Source organism: Mya arenaria, chromosome 7 (assembly GCF_026914265.1).
Source record: "Mya arenaria isolate MELC-2E11 chromosome 7, ASM2691426v1".
Lineage (NCBI taxonomy): Eukaryota > Metazoa > Mollusca > Bivalvia > Myida > Myidae > Mya > Mya arenaria.
Window position 1 is genome coordinate 39724193 of NC_069128.1, and position 20849 is coordinate 39745041.

The following is a 20849-nucleotide window of genomic DNA, read 5'->3' on the forward strand; positions in this document are numbered from 1 at the left end:
GATACACAAGAAACAAAACATATTTGATAAGAATATAATTTATAATTAAATATAGTATACTGTTAGTTTTCCCAGTAAAAGATCAAACGCTGGGATGAAGGGGTCTACAGATTGTTGTCACACATTCATCTTTTGTACGATATGAACGTTGTAAAGAGCATTCCCAACGAATAATCTTTACCCCCATTTTAGTCATTTCCATAAATAAGGGATGTAGCTGATGAAAATTCACACATTTTTTTTGTAATATCAGTGTTATAACCTTTTAAACTTCCAGTCTGAACATACGGTAATTATTATCTTTTATAGATTTTATTTCTGTTATTTTCTTGTTATTAAGTGTTCTTTAAAGGTTGAATTAAATTGTTTGGAAAATGTTAATGAATGTGTATTTCGGATTTAATTTCAAGGGCTGGTAATATGTACGGAGAATATATCTCATTTTCAAGTCAGACTTGTTCATAAAATGAATTAAATAAAGTATAAAAACACCAACCTTCAAATTAGTATAAACATTTAATAGTATTACTTAATTTTAAAATAATTCACCGTACAATAGAATGGTAAGAACTGTTTTGATTGCCAAGCTGCGATTTGTAGTGTTCAACTATATTTTTATGCTTCCATAATTGTTAAAAAACAACAATTTGTATCGGTTTTAAGGATGTAAATAGTGTATATATTTTCTCTGACATTTTTTGGAGCAGTTCGGAACCTGAAACTAGTTAAGTTCCACACACTACCAGGGGCATAGCTTGGATGGAATCAATGTGTAGGCCGAATTGAATTTTAGGGGGACCTTTGGGCATGCTCCTTCAGAAAATATTTTAACCCAAGAATGTCGGAGGTGCGTTTTGGCTTATATTTGGTACATATAAGAATGTTTCATAGACCATATATATCATAAAATATTACTTAAATTTAAGTCTCTTGACTAGAATAAATTTGACAGCAACTGAACTTTGATTTTATATTGTTAATTAATACACTAATTGCTGGCTCTTTTCCACTTGAGGTTTGTTTTCAGCATTAACATAATTATATTGATCAATTAAATATATGTTATGCCAATATGTTAAACAATATGCTGTTACCTTCTAGTATTCTGTATACGTTATAAATGTTTTGAAATTCATGAAATATCAGTAATAATTGCAAGTAAAAGACAAGATGAAACACTAGCGACATCAACTTTCAACATCTGAATGCGTTTTCAGTCAATGTCAAAGTAACAATAATCCAATGTCAGTTCAGAAAAAGTCTAGTTTTCTGCATTTCTCTGAGACAAACACGTTAATCACTTGGTCAATATCAATGTTCATGTCCTTGTGTACATGGATCACGGCTAACTACGACAGCCTGTCAGACGTCATTGTTGTTTGCAAATAGTTCTTTATGCGTTTCATACCACTAAATGACCTTTCACATGTGGCCGACGTCGGTGGCATGGTCAAAAGAACCCCGATGATGGTACAAATGCAGGGATACATGTCCTTGCACGTCTGCTGTAGGTTGTTTTTGAGTCTTGAAGCCTAAATGTCTGTCATACTCCAACTAACTCTCCACCTAGCAATATCCGACTTGAATGTCTCGTATGTTTGAGGAAGGTCGGGGGCAAAGGCGGCATATATTGTCGGCAGCATATTATCCCGTAGGTCAGCCAGTTTGGAAGACAATAAGTGTTGCGCGCAATACCGATCTTCATTTCCCAGAATGCTAGTTTCAATTTCCTGAACTAAATGGTCCAGGAAAACATTATACAAAGTGACCCTGTAATAATCGGACACCGTTTGGACATCAGGGTTAGCTCTGTTCTGCTTTCGACCAGCTCTCCTCGGCATTGATGGTTGAATATCAAAATCGGCGCTAACATCTACGGCCTTGTCGTATAGAGCATCCCAAACATACTGATCAGCCCTTTCATCGTTGCACAGCGTAATAACTACGCGTATTTCACTCACAGCATGCAAAACGTCGTTGTCCTGCTTTTGTAGGAGATTTTTCAGGGGAACGGTGCTACTCAGAATGTGTTCCGCCACAAGGAGCGCAATTATAATTTCGAAACGCAATATGGCGGCCAGATATTGCCCTGCCTTTTCGTCGCCATCCGCCTGTAATGTCTCCAAAGCGTGAACCACTTCAGGGAACGCATTCTTGAAAGTTTCAAGAGCGTTTGCTCGACAGGACCAACGGGTTTCACACAGAGTACGGAGCTCATTTCCTCTTGGGTAGCAACATCGTGTGCAAAGCTCGTTTTGGAATGCGGACAACCGTTTAGCAGAATAATCAAACAGGAAGCTTATGTCCAGAACAATCGACATCATGGTTCTTACACAAGAACATGTTTCACGCATCGTCATATCACTGAGCTCTAATCTTAAGTAGATTGAGATTTGCTTCTTGCAAGAACTCCACAATGTTTGTGCAAAGTGCGACTCCTTTTATCGATTCACACTCGACGAATCCAAGAAATTCTTTTCGGACTACGCAACTCCCATCGACGAAACGCAGGCAAAAAGACAATTGTTCTTTTGTCGATTTGTTTGTTGCTTCATCAACCATGATGGCATAATAGGGGCACGACCGACAGTCTTCCAAAAGTTGTTTCTTCACCTTCACCTTACGCAAATGCCAATTAATTCATTTTAGATTTCTGGTGAAGTGTATTTACTGTTATAGTGTGCTTTGTCTAGATGACTTGCTAGGATTTGGTCATTTTGTGAAAAAGTTCTCAGTATAGCCATGAAATTGCTGTTATTTTCGGTGTGTCCGCATAATGGTTTATTTGGCTTTGCACAAAGCACAATTACTTAGATATTTCTGGACAATATGTATCGATTTTTGTTTACCAATTCTTTCGCACTAGTGGATACCGTTTTGTTTATCGATTCACATTTTCCGGACAAGATATCCATAAAGGCTTCGGCACGAACAGACGCATCAAGACTAGATTTGTCAACTGCATCACGTTTAATTAGCATGGAAATTTCCTTCCAATCATATGTGCCGTTTGTAAAGGTTTTCTCTCGGCCGTCTATGCCTCCGAACAAACAGCAGTTCACACAAAAGACAGCATCCTTTGTCATGGAGTACCTCAACCATGGTGTTTCCATTAACCATTTCCCGCTGAGTTTTCGCAGCTTACATTTTGTTCCCAATGCCCTGGAAAAAAAAACTACAATTATAAATAATTGTATTAAAAATTAAAATTGTTACAAGACAATAAATAAGTAAAAAAAAGCGTGTTATATAATTTAACCCAATCAATTAAACACTGCCATTTGGAAAGAAATGTACGATTATAGTACAAAAATACAATAACTGGTTTACGTAGTAAATCTATATAACTGGTTTACAAAGTAAATGTATCTAAACTGGTTTACATTTTTGTTTCTTACTGACAAGACAATTCCACTTTTAAAATATACTGGTCTGTGAGTTATTGTACTGAGCACACAATTTAATACAAGTTATTAAGACTAAAGAAAAAGACTGACCGTGTTAAAAATGGGAACTGAAGACATGATGGCCAGGTTCCATTTAATAACTTTTCTTTGTTTGGTGTCTTCATCAATAGGGGGTAAGGTAAGACATCCGATATCCGGATACTTTGGAACGTTTCTGGCCATGATGACCTCCTTCAGGCTCTTGTTCTGCTTACATTTCAAAGAAATGTTTAAAAGACGGAACTTTACATACAAAATGCAGCCGGTCCAAACTTTACAATATGCGGACTCCAGTCGTTCGAACTCTTCCTTGGGATGTACAGAAAATAAATCATTTCATTTGTGTAGATTCCGACACATCAATCACTGTCTATTCTTGGCAAATCTTGTTTCTTGTGGTCCATTTACCCCTACCCCCTACCCCGTCCGATTCTTATTGCATTTTTGGCATTTTTATTTTTTTCGACTTTCTGGGGAAATGTGTAGGCCGCGGCCTACACGGCCTAAAGGAAGCTATGCCCCTTTTGACCAATGTGTAGACGTTAATTAACCACGCATCATGTTAGTGCATAACTAACAAGTAAGTTCCCATAAGAATTAAAAACATGCTTTGCCCTGTACCATGGACCATCGTAATGCTCGTTTCTGTTAGATATCCAGCACTCGGCTTATGATCCATCTTTCCCTCCGACCAATGGAAGGTATAGGCATCTAAATTCTTATCCTATTTAAGACCGGTTTATCCCGGAAATTAGCACGGATAAGACGAACTCGTCTTCAATTATTCTCAAACCAAATTGAAGCCCTGGTCACCAAATGAAAACATTTTATTGAAGGTATGTCGTATGCCATATTCAGTTTAATTCTTAGAAGACGACAAACAAGCAAACAAATCAGTAGGGGAATAACATGCATAATTATCTGCTTCTCCATATTTTAAGAAAACATTATTCATCTACTACGCAGAAAGCTATTTATATCTTGACAAAACAAGGGCGTTGAAGTTTTATATCACTTTACTTTAGTCGTAACAAGATCAATATTAAGTTAGAAGCATGACACATTCCTTTAAAAATTATTACTCTTTAAATATTGAATAATGTAAACGTCTAATAACCCAAATGATTCATTACCAGTGTCAAATAGAGTCTCACAATATATGAGTGCTTATTGATCAAATGCAATCTGAAACTTTTTATAATTGTATTCATCAGCACGCCATAATGGAACATGATCGAATCCTTTTGAAGTGATTAAGATTTATTCAAGTCCAAAAATATTTTAAAAATAACGTACAAGTTTAAAGTAAAACTGATATAAGAAAATATATTTTCGATTCAACTATTAAATACGACTAAATCATTATACAGTACAAACAACAAATGTTATTCAAAATTAGTCGACTAGTTAATAAAATATATTTAAATAAATGATGATGATATACATCAACATTTAAACAAGAGGGCTAAGATGGCCCTATATCGCTCACCTTATTGGATAAATGGTTCTTTAGTTATTGATCGGACAACACACTGGACCCGTCTGAAACAACCTTTCTGACAAATTTCCAGGATATTTGGACTGAACATATTAATTCTATAATGGTAACAAGGTTTTCCATATTTTGGCTCTGTTACCTAGTTTTTGACCCCAGGAGACCCATATTCGAACTTGAGATTGAAATCAACGAAACAACATTTCTAACAATGTCAATGATATTTGGGCTGAAAATGTTACCTCTAGAGTTTTAACAAGGTTTTTCTATATTTGGTCTCTGTGACATAGTTTTTTACCCCAGATTACCCAAATTTGAAATTGAGCTTGAAATCATTGAAATAACATTTCTAAAAAATTCAAGGATATTTGGGCTGAAAATGTTACCTCTAGATATTTAACAAGGTTTTTCCATATTTGGTCTCTGTGACATAGTTTTTAACCCCAGATGACCCATATTCGAACTTGAGCTTGAAATCATATAAACAACATTTCTAACAAATGTTACCTCAAAATTGTGCAATGTACAGTTGATTGGTCGAAATATTTGAATGCCAAGCTGCGATTTGTGCCGTTTAACTGAATGTTTAAACTCCATGCAAGATCTAAATAACTAATTATATCGGTATAATGATGTCAATTATGTCTTATAATTCGTTATCTTCAACATGCATTCATTCGAATGTTAGGAATCTTGAACAAGTTGACCTCATTCTATGGTCAATATATTGGCAAGAACTGTTTTCTTTCTATGCAGTGTACCTTGGGCCGTCGAAACCTCGTTAAATATCCTGTGCTCGGTTTGGGATATTCCATATTTCACTCCTACCCATGTGTGGTTGTTAAATTCTTACCAACCGGACCGGAAAATACGACCGGAAAGATCAAATTAACTTTAAGTATTTTGAATCTGTAGCTTATGCAATAGCGAATTAAAGTCCTGATGTCATGAATCTCATCTCATCGAGCAAAATTAATACTAATTATTTTTGGCGCCAGCCATATGCTTTTGCTTTCGATTGTGTCTTAACTTATAAACGAAATTAATCCTTTTCACCAATTGGCTCCTGTGTAGAAACATCCACTTTTATGTCACAATTTGTCGGATATATCAATTTGCTATTTTATTTATTTGGTGTTATACATTTTCTATGCTAAAGTGAATAACCATTAACAACACATATACACTCATACATTTATTAGCACTACAAGCATACGTTTACATTGAAAATCAATGTTATAAAAAAACAGCCGGGAAATTTTTAAAAATAAAAACGCACAAATACATCACCAATCATAAAACTAAATGTTTATAAAGCTTATGAAGCACATAAAATATATCTTGGATATGCATCTATATTTATCAATAGAACAGCAAAAAAAAACTTGGATAAATATTTGTCCACATAATGTAAAAACATATTATTAGATATCGATATGTCAGCAAAACAATCACGGATAAATCAAGGATTTTATTCAAAATATGTCATCAAACCAATTCAATTAAAATCACTCCTCACTGCATAATGCCTAAGTATTTAACAAACCCAACACCTATACAAAATAACTTTTTCTTTGCCAAAATAAAACAATTGCGATCAGTATTCCGACTTAATATTACAATCAAGCTATTCAAATGATTTGTGTGAGGGTCAATTGGGAGTTCACGGCAGGGATACCGATATTAAGGAGATTTCAAACTTACCCCAGAAATTGTCAATAAATTCTGCAGACCAATCAAAACATTCAAACAGTTTCTCTATCATTATCCATGCGATTCAGTCAATGCGAATCTTTGCGAACTAGTGAATACACTAACGATATTAAAACCAAAGTAATTCTAGCTATAAATTATCTCATTTAACTAAGAAGCTGTCGTTTTCAACTGGATTAATACGTTTCTTGGCAATTTATATCTTCCTGTCAATAATAACTCAGTATTTATACCAAATGCTTAATGGTAACATGATCTAAATACAATTATGACTTACAGAACATGTCCCCACCCCTTTGACTACTTTAATTTCAAGAGCTGATTAAACAGTTGACCATTTCATGGTGTATTCTGATGAACTATGCTGCTTTACTGTGCTATGGTGGCGGGATATGTTTCATTGATGCCTTCCTCGATCGAATCAAGGAGTCTTCTCGTCCGCTCCATTCTTTCAGTTGGTGACAAGCTGTCAAGCGGCTTCTCCAGAAAAGCATACATTGGACCGATGTTGCTCTGCGACTGGCTCACATAACCATGACACATTATGCCGAACATCTCCCAGTACTGAAAATCAGTTAGGAATGTTTATGTTTTAGTTATGACAATGATATCTGACACGACCTGATTTACATACGTTGATGCAACATATCAGGGCATTAGCAAACCAATTAAGCGCTCTTTGACACGAATCACGACGAAAAAAGGAGTATTATAAAAATTGTAAAATTCCTGTATTAATGTCTTATTTACAGAAATTATTATTCAGCATTGATTATTATTTTTACATCATACTTATACATACGGTTACACCGTGAAAAAGTAGGTTTGTAGTATTAATGTGTTAACATAACAAAACAGTTATATACAATCCCGTGTTATACCGAGTGCACCTTCCATTATTTAAAACTATTTATATTAGTGCGATTGTGACGAAAGCTGAAGCATACATTAATCATGATCGAGCTCGTTTCCTAGGTAAATAAACTGAATCGTTGTCCATTTCAAATTTTAGTAAGAAGGTACCCTGGTGGGGATCAATCCCATTTTGTGTGAGAGGCGGACACTTTTACCAGTAGACCACTTTCAAACTCTAAGCAGTTTGTTGCTCTATGAAACATTAACATACTAAATTGTTGCTGCGGTTTGTTGATTTAACTTTCATTTTCGATTTTCTTATTACAATGCGTAACCCGGTGAGGCATTATGAGAACAATTCAAGCTTTGTTTTTTTTCTTTTAAGAAACTCCACGTATTTTCGTATTCCTCATACTTGAGTTGTTTAGGAACTTGGTCAAAATTACTCATAGTTCTTAAATTAAAAAGGTAAAATAACTAATATGAGACCTAACAAACATTCATTCATGACTGTTGTGTATTGCCTTTTTGCAGCATTAAATGGCAAGAATCTATCAACATAGTGTATTTTACAGGCCAATTTGAACTCGACATCTAAGTTATTTAATCATGTCAAGCTTTTATCAGCTAAAATATGTGCTTTATGATGTCATTTCATAAGTAATAATACAGTATAAATGTTGCATGCAAACATTTGATTGAATATGATTCTTGGCTACATTTGTATTTTATAATAAACTTTATATACATGATATGGTAAAGGTTGTGTAATTTTATGCTATACAAACAAAACTTCCATATAAGAGTATAATGCTTGACAAATAAAAGAAACAACACACACACACACACAAAATTACACATTCTTGCGATTGTATAAGGATATGGTGGTAAAAAAATATACATACACTCGCTCGTCTTTAACATGTGCATCTTTTGATGGAAATCTCATAAAAATCGCCTTTGGCCGCCGTGATATACCTTAAACATGTCTGTTTTTCGCTCGCTCTCCCCAGTTATATTGTTTATGAAAATCCGTAGAATAGATAATATATTTGGTGTGGCCGAACAGAAATGCTCGTACACAACTTATTATCGTAGACACCCTCACATATCTCAAAAAATAAACGATTTCTTTTGAAATAAATATCAACTCTGAGTATTATATACGCAAGTAGAATAAGCCATTGCAAAAACATTGACATACACACCGTTTTCGATTCTTCAATAGCTTTTCGAATATCTCTTTGATCGTACTTCATAGTCAAGAGATGCAAGTCGTTTGCATCGTCATTTGCCTGGAGGACCTTCACTACATTTGACAAGCCTTCCCAGAATTCGCTGATTTTACTCAGAATACGTTGGGCCTTTCCCAAGTGTAGAATTGCCTCCTTTAAATTTTCCATGTCACCAATGCCAGCTGAAAAGACAGTTAAAGTACACACATTGACCCTTACTTCTGAATTGCTTCACTCGAACAAAAGACATACAATATATTGCATATTGATTTTCATAATTTGTTTGTTTTCTATATTTCTCCAACCTGATCCTAATCAATTTACGCAAGAAAAAGAGAATACATTTTATTGAAGGAAATTTAATACACAATACATTTTTAATAAGGCCAGCACGCCCTGTGATCAAGTTCATAAATTAACATGTCGTACATCTACAGACAGCGAACATGTGATATTATATTATATCATAAATAATAAATGAATTAAGCTATAAACAAGTATATTTAATTCATGTTATTAACAACTATTTATTTGCATCTATAACAAGTTTTTACATCTATAGTTTGATTATCATTCATAAATGATCAGATAATTATGCATTATATCCTTTCACTGAATAACATACGCACACTATTCGATTTTTTCCATGATCCTAAGTATAAAACGAATTTAATATGTATACACTTACCGCAATCCAACTCCAAACACAATACATAATTTAGAAATGATAGTTTATGCATTGTGTCCTAAATATTATATCAACATAATATAATAACATATATATATATGCACTAAATGTGATATCTTTTTCTATCTAAAACAAATAGTTCTAATGCACTATATACTAAGAATAACATACATGACTAACCCACCATTTGTCCCATTCCCAACCCACTAAATGGCGAAACAACGAAACATAACAAAGGCCTACAAGGTTAAAGCTATGTCAGTCTTAGTGTTATTTTCGGTACTTTAGAACACGATTACATATATACATATATATGAATAAACATATGTTTTTTTTCTATTTAAATGCATTAAAATATATACAGCTTAATTTAGAGAATTTTCAGAATTAAGCATAGAAACTTCTTTTAGAATGCTTGGTCTCTCCGTATAGTATGTTTATAATTATATCCTATGTCCTATGTTTGTATACAAAATACATTCAAATAGTCAGTGGTACTCATCTTCTTACTCCACTTGGATATTATGCATCGAAAACATATCTGATTTGCAATTTAAAATCAGTAGACTTCTTTATTAAACGGAATCGAATAGCTTAATAAAGTAAAATAATATAAAAAAGTTAAATTAAATATAATTTATTACTATAGAACCGTAGGGACTTATATGTATGTCTGTATGCAAATGGTGAATTTTATTAAGTATTTGCTAATATCTTGTTTGCATTAGATTGAATGTTTTTCTGGACACTATCGAAATGTTTTGTTCCTAATTGTAACGGATTATTCAATCAACAACATGTCATGGCCAAGCGAACTTTTCATGTCACTGTTATATAAAAACGAAATGTACTATTGTAAATTAAGACTACATAGCCAAACACCTAATAAAGTTGTATCCATATTTTTTAGGTTCTCCTTAAACGAGAAGCTTCCTCCAATGTTGCACCCACAAATTGTGCCAAATCTCCAATGTCAAATCTTTGCCTCTTGTTGCTGATTTGTATGCATAACAGAAAGGGTATTTATGCAATGTTATAGTTTTTACATCGTTATAAATACTGATCGAGAGCACATAACCCGCTTTAAATCCCCAAGCCATTCGTAATGGCTCGTCCCCAGACAGAAACGCAAAAACCCATGCTGTTTTGATGGAATCAGTCCAAGCTCTCTTAAATGTATGACCATGCGTCTAATCTAAAGTTGTTTGTCAGACTTCAACATACGCCATAAGTCAAGAGCAAAACAGAGTATTACGTTGATTATGATTAGATTGTTTTTAAATCAGTCAGTTTTCAGCCTTGTCTTCATAAACTTCCAGGTGTCGCCTCAGACTATATGTCGCTTTGGCGCAACATATTTATTTCTTTTCATTTGTTCATCAATTTAAAATCTAAAATTGTATATGATATACATGTAAAATGTTTACCTTCAATCTTCATGTTCAGCATTTTAATAGTATGGATCTGTTGTAGTTTTAGTTCTCGTTGTTCTTGCACCTCTCGTTTCCTCTTTTGCAACTTCTGCGACTGCTCCTTCGTCGCGTTTTTAATAGTTTCGTGCGCATCCTTCTTCAGTGCATACTTCAAAAAGATGTTAAATTATAAAATATACAGCTTAATTTTTCACTCAAGTTGCTATGTCTAACGAAAAACATTGTATCGAATCGACATTTTGGTGTCCGGTTCATCCATGGCTTCAACCGATAATTGTTCGATCTTATTGATACTCTTTAGCCAATTCAATCGCAAATATTTAAACAGAAATCTGAAATCATGTAACTAGCATCAGCATGAAATTATATTCTAGCAAACCTGTCGTTCCTGTTTAACGTGTAGAAAGACGTCATCTGAAAGTGCCAGTCCTGCTCTTACAACTTTAAGAGCTTGTTCAACTGTTCCGCCGGCCAATATCCATGGATTGAATGTCTCTAAAAGAAATTCCGCCCCTCTGCTCCTCTCCTTACCTTTCTCAAATGACCCTAAGCTCGCCACTGTAAGAAGTTAAATATAAGGTTAAGCCGAAATGTGTATTTATTAAACTCTCATCCATTCAAATCAGTTTAATGTGCAAACTGGCCAGAATGTACATAATTATTCAAACTTTTCAACAATTGGATGGCAATATAAATATGTACAGTCTCTCAAAAGTCAAGAAGTTCCTATTGCATTATTTCAGTTATCTTATATATTAACTTATTGTTGTAATTATATTCTATGCTTTGTGACAATACACCAAACTTGCGCGAAACAATCAACGTTCTTGATTTTAATATAACCAATAGCCGACTTACTGCGTCATGCCCGTTTAGCGATCTAGAACATTACAAACGCACGTATTGTAAAGCTCTTTTTACTAGAAAAGCCAATTTTATCAAACAGCTAATGCACGAATCTAATTAAAAAACGTCGAATAAGCACATTACCTAAACCTTTCGGTATTTAACGAATGCCATATGTTAAAAAAATACGTGTAAACATAACAAATATTAATTGATTTTTTATATTTTTTCTCTCCCAATGACCATGTTTGTTTTCTTGGTATTCAATCACTCTCACTGTCAGCGACCAACCTGATTCACTCGTGGACGAGTCTTCTAGAGTAGGGGTGAGAACCAGGATATATTGCTGACATTGGTTGTGTGTTCAGCTTATTTATGTTGGGTATTTAATTTATTTACCTCTTATATTTTTGTAAAATTATTTTATTAAATTAACTAAGACGGGAAGTTGAAAATATATTTAAAACACAAATGAAACAACAGGGACAAGCCCTAGTAGTTTTAAAACACCCCCCAAAAAAACTTTAAATTATCTGACCTGGTTCGAAGAGATCAAAAATGATATTAAATTTTCATTACTAAAGATAGTCAAACTACTGTTTAAACGGGTTGATTTCATTGGTTGTTATGTCGTCTGTGTGTTTTCATTACAAACTTGCTAGGTTTGGAATTGACACCTGATGATAAAAACACCAATGATCAATATATTGTTTCCTTACTTTGATTTATTGTGAACCTTGCAGAAAAAGGAACACCACTTCATTGTTCAGGTAATTCTCTACGTAACCGAACAGAAACAAATCAGTTTTTAACTGTATTAATAATAATTTACTTATATTTACACCCGGATACCGCTGTATACTTGTGATTTTTGTAAGCTTTTGTCGAAAATTAAGGTGATGTTAATTCATGTATATTCTGTATCTTATCGAATTGTCCTCATTTGCTTATATTTAGATGTACAAATCGTTATACTTGTGGTGTAAGTAAACTTCTTTAAAACTTCAGGTGATGTTTTTTCATGTATATTTTATATCTTATCGACCTATTCTAAATTGCTAACATTTAAATGATTCGAAATCTTATCTGTATATAAAGGTGCTATACTTGGCATGCTCAGAATGGTATTGGATTGAAAGATAGTGGATATTTAGTGTAACGTTTGTTCTACCAAGTGTTAAAGTACAGGTCAAATGATAACAGATTACAAGCTTATCACGTACTCATAACATATCGCTAACTTGTTGTCAGACGTTTGGTAAATTGCATACTCTCGTTTATTAATTATGCTCAGATTCAGATTGTTGATGTGCACTAAATGATTTTTAATTATTCAAGCACATCCATGTATAACTTACTTAGCTCAGCTCTGGCTTCTTTTTCAGCGGCCTTCAATCCTGCTTTCAGATCTTCGTCGTCTTCTTTACGGAAATCCTCCCCTTTGCTTCCTTCCTTTCTTTCCTCAGTTAACACAGCGGCCTTGACTGTAAGAAGAAGTATTTATTATATATTTTGAGTTAGATAATAGATTAACTATCACCCAACGCTAGCCAAAAAAAAAACACATCAAAAACCAGCGACGTTTACTTGACATGAACTGAACAATTTAAACGTAATCCGATAGTTCTCCTTCCTATCGATACGATAGGTTATACGTTCAATATTATATAAATATATAGGAACTGTGTCGATTTTGATAAGAATATTTTCAAGATAATTTTGTAAGTCCAACAAGCGATTTCTCAATGCATTAATGCGACCAATCCATTTTCACTCGTTTTATCTTTGTCAACATATGTGTGTATTATTACAGAGAAACTCCCTGCGTTGTCACTCCCATTGCTTAAATGCGATTAATATGTTATTATTAAGTCAACTCTTTATTTATTAAACGTGACCCCTATTACTTATTATAGGTGAAACCAGTATAACACATGAACACAAAAACATGTATTTACATTATTTGACCCGGCCTGAAGAGTTCTAATATGGGATTACACATTCATTACTATGTACACTCAGTAACCTGTTCCATAAGAATAATATATGAAGGGGTTTATTATCTCTGTTTTCATGCCATTTGTTAGGTTTCATTGCCATCTTAGTGGATTTGAAATTGAAACCTGACGATAAGTTCGCTCAGGATGAATGAAATATTGCCTTACTTTGTGTTTTTGTGTGATCCTTTTGTGGATAAAGTGTTAAATTTGTTCTACCAAGTGTTTAAGTGCAGGTCAAATAACACCTCATTGCGAGCTAATCGCCTACACATATTACATCGCTAACCATTTGTAAGATGTTTGGCTAATTGTTTATTTTCGTCGTATCAATTATGCTACGATTTAGATTGTTGATGTGCTATAAATATATTTAATTAATCAAGCATATCTATGTTTAAATTACCTAGATCATCTCTGGCTTCTTTGGTTTCCTTTTCAAGGGCCTTCACTGCTGTGTTCTGTTCCTTCACGTCTTCTTCCAACATTTTAACAATAAAATCTGTTTCTTTTATCCTGCGATTTTCAAGATCAATCAGACATTGTTTTTCTTTTGTAGACTCCATTATGTCATGATTTTCTGTTTCAATATCACCGATGCTCCCATTCACTTTATGGACTACTTCGTTGTATCTGTTTAGCAATTGATATCCAATGTGATAATCGTCAAACTACTAACAGAAAAAGTGTGTGTGGGGGGGGGGGGTCGATAGAAGATGCTTTTAAGCAATAGCTGATATAGCATGCCAACAATGCTTTGACCTAGTAAACCTTCACGCATATTCCAAATAAGTCTTTTAGCTAGAGCAATATATCAATTTAACAGATAAAAGGCTATCAGAAGAACACGTGATAAGGCAATTTATAAAAGTGATACCTGAGCAATGTCTAATATGTTTTAAAGTGTTCAATACTATATTTTACTTTTTGAACATTATTTTACCTGTCTTTTGTATTTGTTGTTTCTGTCTGCATATCACTTGCAAAGGCCGCTATCTTCTGCAGTGAAGCCCTGATAATTGCTTCATCCTTAAATATATAAATGTGGGAAAGAAGACAGTCAGCACATATTATAAAAAGGTACAACGTATGTTAATTGAAAGATAGTCGTACAAAAATACAGTTACTGTTAAAAACCGTAAAAGGCGCAGCTGTAACCGCAATTCGGAAACAAACCTTCTTTTCGATTCCTATTAGGATAATAGGAACAATTTTGTTCACCACAACATGACTTGTTGTTTTGAATTTCGTCATGAGACCAACTGTATTTTGAAGCAGCATCCTTGTAGTTGTAGCTGACATGCGGACCTGAGTTATACAAGAAATAAACGCTGCAACCATTAAGGCAAACATTCTTAATCCGTATGTAATACCACCGTCTTAAATAGTATTCTAATTAATATTTGACCTATTGTACTTAGTGCGATCATTCCACGTTCCCGCTACATAAGATATCGCCTAAAGTCATTACGGCCAATTTGAAAAGGGAAATCACTGTAACTTCTTTATTTTATTTGCAGTGTAGTGGAAAATGTGTTCAGAAAAATGTATAGTAAGTCATTATTAATTTATAAGTGTGATACTGACCAACCTTGGGCTTAACCTGATTATAAGTCTTCAACTTTAACTAATTCCAACGACTCGCATAGCTTATAATGTATTATAATTTTCCACATTTAGTTTTGGAAACAATTTAAAAAAAATCTTCTTTCCCTGATTATTTGCCCAAACACGTTGCAAAACCTACGTACTGTACACAAATAGTTCAATAATCGAGTGTATTGTGCTCTTTCCTACTTACAGTGTACTTGTAATAATTGATACTAAAATAAGATATAAACTATTCGGGACGCGTTTTAGAGTAGGCGATATCTAAATGTGACGTCACAAATCACTTGGTTTGATCACCCTGCTACTACTAGGATTATTGATGTTCGACAAAATATCTGTAAGCTTTTGAACATTCAGATCAATATAAAATCAGATTCACCACTTAACAATAACAAACTTTACGCAACAATTATCGTAACTTTCATAATTGGCATTGATTAAAGGGAAAGTCATGGCTTGTTTGACAGTTTTTGTTCAATATTGCTTTTGCAAAATCAACGTTGTTTTTTATCTGTTTTGCTTTTTTAAATTAGTTTATGAAAGTATGTTCGAGTGTCCATAGAATACAAAATATTTGATATTGCGGTGATAATATTTACTAACATCTTTTGCGATCTTTGGATGGTTCCATAGTTTCAACATTCCTAATTCCATGAACTTTGCGGCTTCCGTCTGAGTCTGATACAATTCCAAGACCAATCCAGTTTGTGTTGCAATAATGAGCTCATTTTGATTATCAAAACCTTCCTAAAACATAAATATATGGTTTATGATATAGATAATGTATATATTCATAGGCATACAAGATCGTCAATAATTTATATTATTATGTGACATGTGAGAATTTAAAATAATCACATAGAAAACACCTCATTTCTGAAGTTTCAGCACCGCATTGAAAATTGTTCTTTGTTGTATCAAGGTACTCTATCATAGAGAGGAATGTTAGAAATGTATGAAAGAAACGATGATCATGAAATATTCCGAGATAAACTAATTAACTTGCAAAGATATGATTTAAAGCGCCACAAAAAAGCTTCTTGAAACAATATAAACGATATTAATCCTAACGATTGTGCTGTTCGTTTGAATGAATAAATGACTGATGGTTGAATAAACAAACAAACTAACAAACCAAATAATCAATTGATAAGTGACTGGATTGACGGACGGATGAATGAATAAATGCACGAGCGAAAGCATGATTAAATGGATGAGTGAGTTAGCGAGCGAGCGATCGAACAAGCGGGCCGGCGGGAAAACAGAAGAACGACAGGGATGGACGGAACAGATGGATGGATGGATGGATGGATGGATGGATGAATGAATGCTGGATCGATGGATGGCTGGACGGGCGGGTAGACGGACGATAGAACGAACGAACAAACGAACAAATGAAAGATTGCATGGCAAGTATTGAATATGAAGAAATAAATATGAAGGAATGCATATGAATTAATGGAAGAGCGTAATATGAAGGAAGGGAATGAATGGATACGAAGGATTTCTAAGAAGGATTAATAAAAAGGAATGAGTGTGAAGAAATGGAAGGACTAAATATAAAAATCAATATTATTGAGAGGAATTAATCGGACAAAATAAATAGAAATGATCTTGGGAAAATTAATAAATCACTCAGTCAATCATAAATAAATACAAGTGTATGACAATATAAACGATTCGGCAGTGATTATTTAAACATAGATAACAAAGCAAATAGAAATGTTTAGAGACAAAACAAAAGTTCAGACTTCAAATTTTATGTTTGGTATCTGAAAGAAAATACATAATTATTTTTAAAAGACAAAAGTTTGGGTTGAAGCTGCTTAAATTTAAATATAAAAATATTTCCGGTCCTTTTCAGTTTTCAGTTCTGGAGATCAATAATTGGTAAGGTTTTTTATTGTAACAAGTTTTAAAACAATGATTATCGATAATGAGTTTGTATGTAAATTTATAGTAAATAAATGCATCTTTGCTTATGCTCGATAATGGCTTTAGGAACATCCGATAGTTTTCTTAGTTTTCCTTCGAAAATACTTAGTTTAGTCTATAAAGAAATGCCCGTGAGCATTGGCTGTGTCATTGCTTGACTTCGCTGTCAAAAACAAAGGTGTTTTAAAATCCAACAAGTGTCTTTCATGGGCGGTCGTGTAAGATTAAGGTTCATCTCAACTCGAGCGTATGGAGTTTTGCGCATAACACCCTGCGCGTGGGGTTTAGGATGAACCTATTTTACACTCGCGAAAATGGAAAATGCCTTTACTTTTACCTCAGTAAAACAAAAATATGTTATTTATAAGCCTTGTGTGCGTGGTGAAAATAATTCATAGGTATGTCATAATTTCTGTTTGTCGTAGATATGCGCGCGATGATATAAATAAGTTACTTCAAATCGTTCTTTTAATACATCTGAGGAGAGAGTAGCGGTTTTTTCTAACAAAGCGTGAATAAATGATGCCAATTTTAGCTTGAAATTATTTATTTGATTTAAAAAGCTTTTATATTTATACGTATAACGTTAACTGCCTTCGTTGTGTTTTTAATTTTATTTAAATCTAAAATAACTTATGTAATTATTTAACGACATAATAAGCATATCATGAATGAAAATAAGGTAAATACTTGTAAAGCACTAACCTCTCTAAGCCCAATCACCATTTTGTTTTTTCCGTTGAATGAATTTTTCAAACAATTAATTTGGTTTTATACCGTGCTCCTAAGACTGATTTCCTTACAGATGAGTAAGACATATGCTTAAAAGGAAGTATATTTATACGTTACGAAATCAGTGTCATATACTTGGAACCGGAGGAGTGGAGTAGATAAAATACGGATGAAAGAATATATTGGTTATGAAACATTCATCCGAAATAAAAAAACACTATGAACCTGTTGAATAAAAACTTCTTGAAAATAAAATATATAAAGAAAATATATATTCGTTAAAGATTATATCTTCTGAGACAAGCTTCATTAAAAAAAATATGGGATACAAATGATATGATAAAAGGTGCATTGATTATCAATGTTTGCACAAGGTTTCAATGATAGTAAAGACGACTTTTGATATTTATGTTTTCGCATGTTTATTGACCGTAGCCTAGGAGGCAAATACTTTTCAATGACAAGAACCACACAATGTATGTCCCTAAAATAAATTATTCTTCATAATACAATGATACCTACAGGGAAAATCAAAGTGTTCCTTCGTCTGCAGATAGAGTTGGGATCATTATTTGTAGAAGTACTTTCGGTTTACCTATAAATTTTTATTATGATATGTTTCATTCTTGTTTCCTCAAGTTAATGTATACTTGACTACGACTATTCATTTACGTTTCTACTTATAATATCTGGAATTATCTCCTTATGGCCTATCCACATACCAAATTCCGTCAATATAATGTGTATACGAGTTATACCAACATCTTCTCAAATGTTGTGTTTTCACTGCATTCGTTTCTCATAGCAACCACGTTTTGTCTGTAAACCTCAAATGGCCCTCTATTCATGGACCAGTTTTTACTGACCAAGCGTTAAAATAGGTATGTAACAGGGGAGGTCTAAAACTATTTTTGTTCCCATAGAATTCCCATAGAATGCACACTTAACCATATTTGAAATTACCATTTTACTAACATGTACTTAATTCTAAACTTTGATTCGGTTTTGTCTAAAGATATGGTGTTGTTGTATTGGTAATTGTCATTTTTACTTCTAATACATTTGTCATTAATTTTGGTAAGAGTTTTGTTTTATATGTACGTCTGATTCCGTACACCACTCTATGATTTTATCGACAAAAGATAAGGTATTTAAGTTTGGTTAATATCGCGTGATTTTTTAAAGCTATTAATACCCCCATTTTCATAGTAAGGGGAATATATGAAAATCTTTATCATTTGTATTGCGTGGTTAAAATTTGTATTCTGTGAAGTAATCGCATGTTCAGGTTCAGGGAAGCACACTAGTATAGAGCAAATGGGTTAAGGGATAAGTTTCTGACTAGGTAAGACTGCCCTTTTTATCTTAATTGCATTCATCATATATAGGCAATAAAATACCTTTAACATATTGAGTGTTAATCATTAAAATAAATTAGTATGCTTTTTTTACTTTATCTTAATACAGGAAATGCATTTTATATTAAATATCAGACATTTCAAGGAGGTCTTGTCAAGAGTGAAAATTGTATAATATAATTTTCAGAAGCTTTTGGATTTAAAAGATGAATTAATGAGATTCTAGGAAACATGTATACTCATGTATTAACCCAGTATTTGTCAGATTGTGAATGTAATGCCTGTACTCTTATTTTTAAGTAAGCTATTTAAAGATTGATAAAGAAGTTGACAGCTTTTTTTTTGTTACGTTGATGATAGTAACTATTAGGACAGGTGTTAGATGTAGTGATCGTAAACTGGTTCCGACAGTATTTCTAAACGTTCCAATGCTGTTATTGAGACCGAAAGTTAAATGTTGAATTATGTTATGTCGTTTGGTTGTATGTTCAGTGTTGTGTCATAATAATATTGAATGGTATTATCTTGGCTGCCAGTTTTGTCCATGTTCTTTTGCCATTGTCTGATAACATATTTATAGCTGTAACATAATGATTAATGATGAGCATCTAATTATAAATATAATTCGTCTACAGGTGGGCTCACCAGAATCACCATGAACAGACATACTACGGTAAGAGTAATATCCTAAATTAAAAGAAATAACCTTCAAAGGAAATGTGTGTATGGTTAATAACACACATCGTCAAATATCAGTTTGATTTACTAGTTGATCGGTCGTTATCAAGCTGAGGATTAAACACCGTTGATGACAGCTGACGTATTTTTGCATAATCAATGGTGTTCTTTTACTACACCATTTTAAATAAAACAAAAGGCCGTCTATGTCACTTAAAAAGCCCCGCCTTCGTTCTACTACCGAATGTGATTAGTTTCGTCAAACATTTTCGACAGACCTGTTTTTTAAAAAAAATGTTTTGACAATGCTCCGCCAGACGGCCGTATTATGAAATGGGTTGTCAACGTGTTTTAAAAACTAAATTCTCAATCAAACTCCGGCAAAATACCGAAGGCGGGGCTCCGTAAGTGTCGTTGACTGCGCAAAGTTTCATTTAAAATTGTAAAGAAATAGTGAAATTATCTTTGTTAAAAGTCTTCATTCGAAGCAAAAAGATTGCCGTCTTTTTGTAGAAATTATGACGCAATACATCACGTGGTATACACACACTGATAATGATGGCTGACATTTTAGATTGATCGTTGAGTAAAACATTCGGGAAAACAATAGACAGTTTTAACTTATTGTAAATATATGATATTAAATTGAATCTACAATACGGGCATTTTTTCGTATGTTTTGATTTTGTTACGTAATGTTCGAGCCTTAAGCTACAAGGATACTTTTGAAAAGTAGCCGTTATAAGAAAACTTTTTATAACAACCTTCAGGTAAAATAGGTAAATATTGAGATCAATCATTTTAAAATCTGATAGACACAATTGTAC

General features: G+C 33.4%; 2 protein-coding genes across 2 annotated transcripts in view; one reads left to right on the forward strand and one right to left on the reverse strand.

Annotated features, from left to right (window-relative positions):
- LOC128240748 (uncharacterized) overlaps positions 1-20849 on the forward strand; it is a 128033-nt gene that overhangs the window by 99946 nt on the left and 7238 nt on the right. Inside the window, exon 2 of the mRNA XM_052957568.1 lies at positions 19980-20017. Coding sequence (XP_052813528.1) covers positions 20000-20017 — 18 coding nt within the window. The 5' untranslated portion in view covers positions 19980-19999. The remainder of the gene's footprint in view (positions 1-19979; positions 20018-20849) is intronic.
- On the reverse strand, positions 6133-18043 carry LOC128240744 (uncharacterized). The gene is made up of 10 exons (XM_052957565.1): positions 17960-18043; positions 15923-16066; positions 14885-15016; positions 14652-14737; positions 14115-14341; positions 13070-13195; positions 11245-11423; positions 10860-11013; positions 8718-8926; positions 6133-7218 (listed from the first exon to the last, which is right to left on the reverse strand). The coding sequence occupies exons 1-10, from the start codon at positions 17978-17980 to the stop codon at positions 7024-7026; spliced, it is 1473 nt and encodes a 490-aa protein (XP_052813525.1). The 5' UTR covers positions 17981-18043; the 3' UTR covers positions 6133-7023.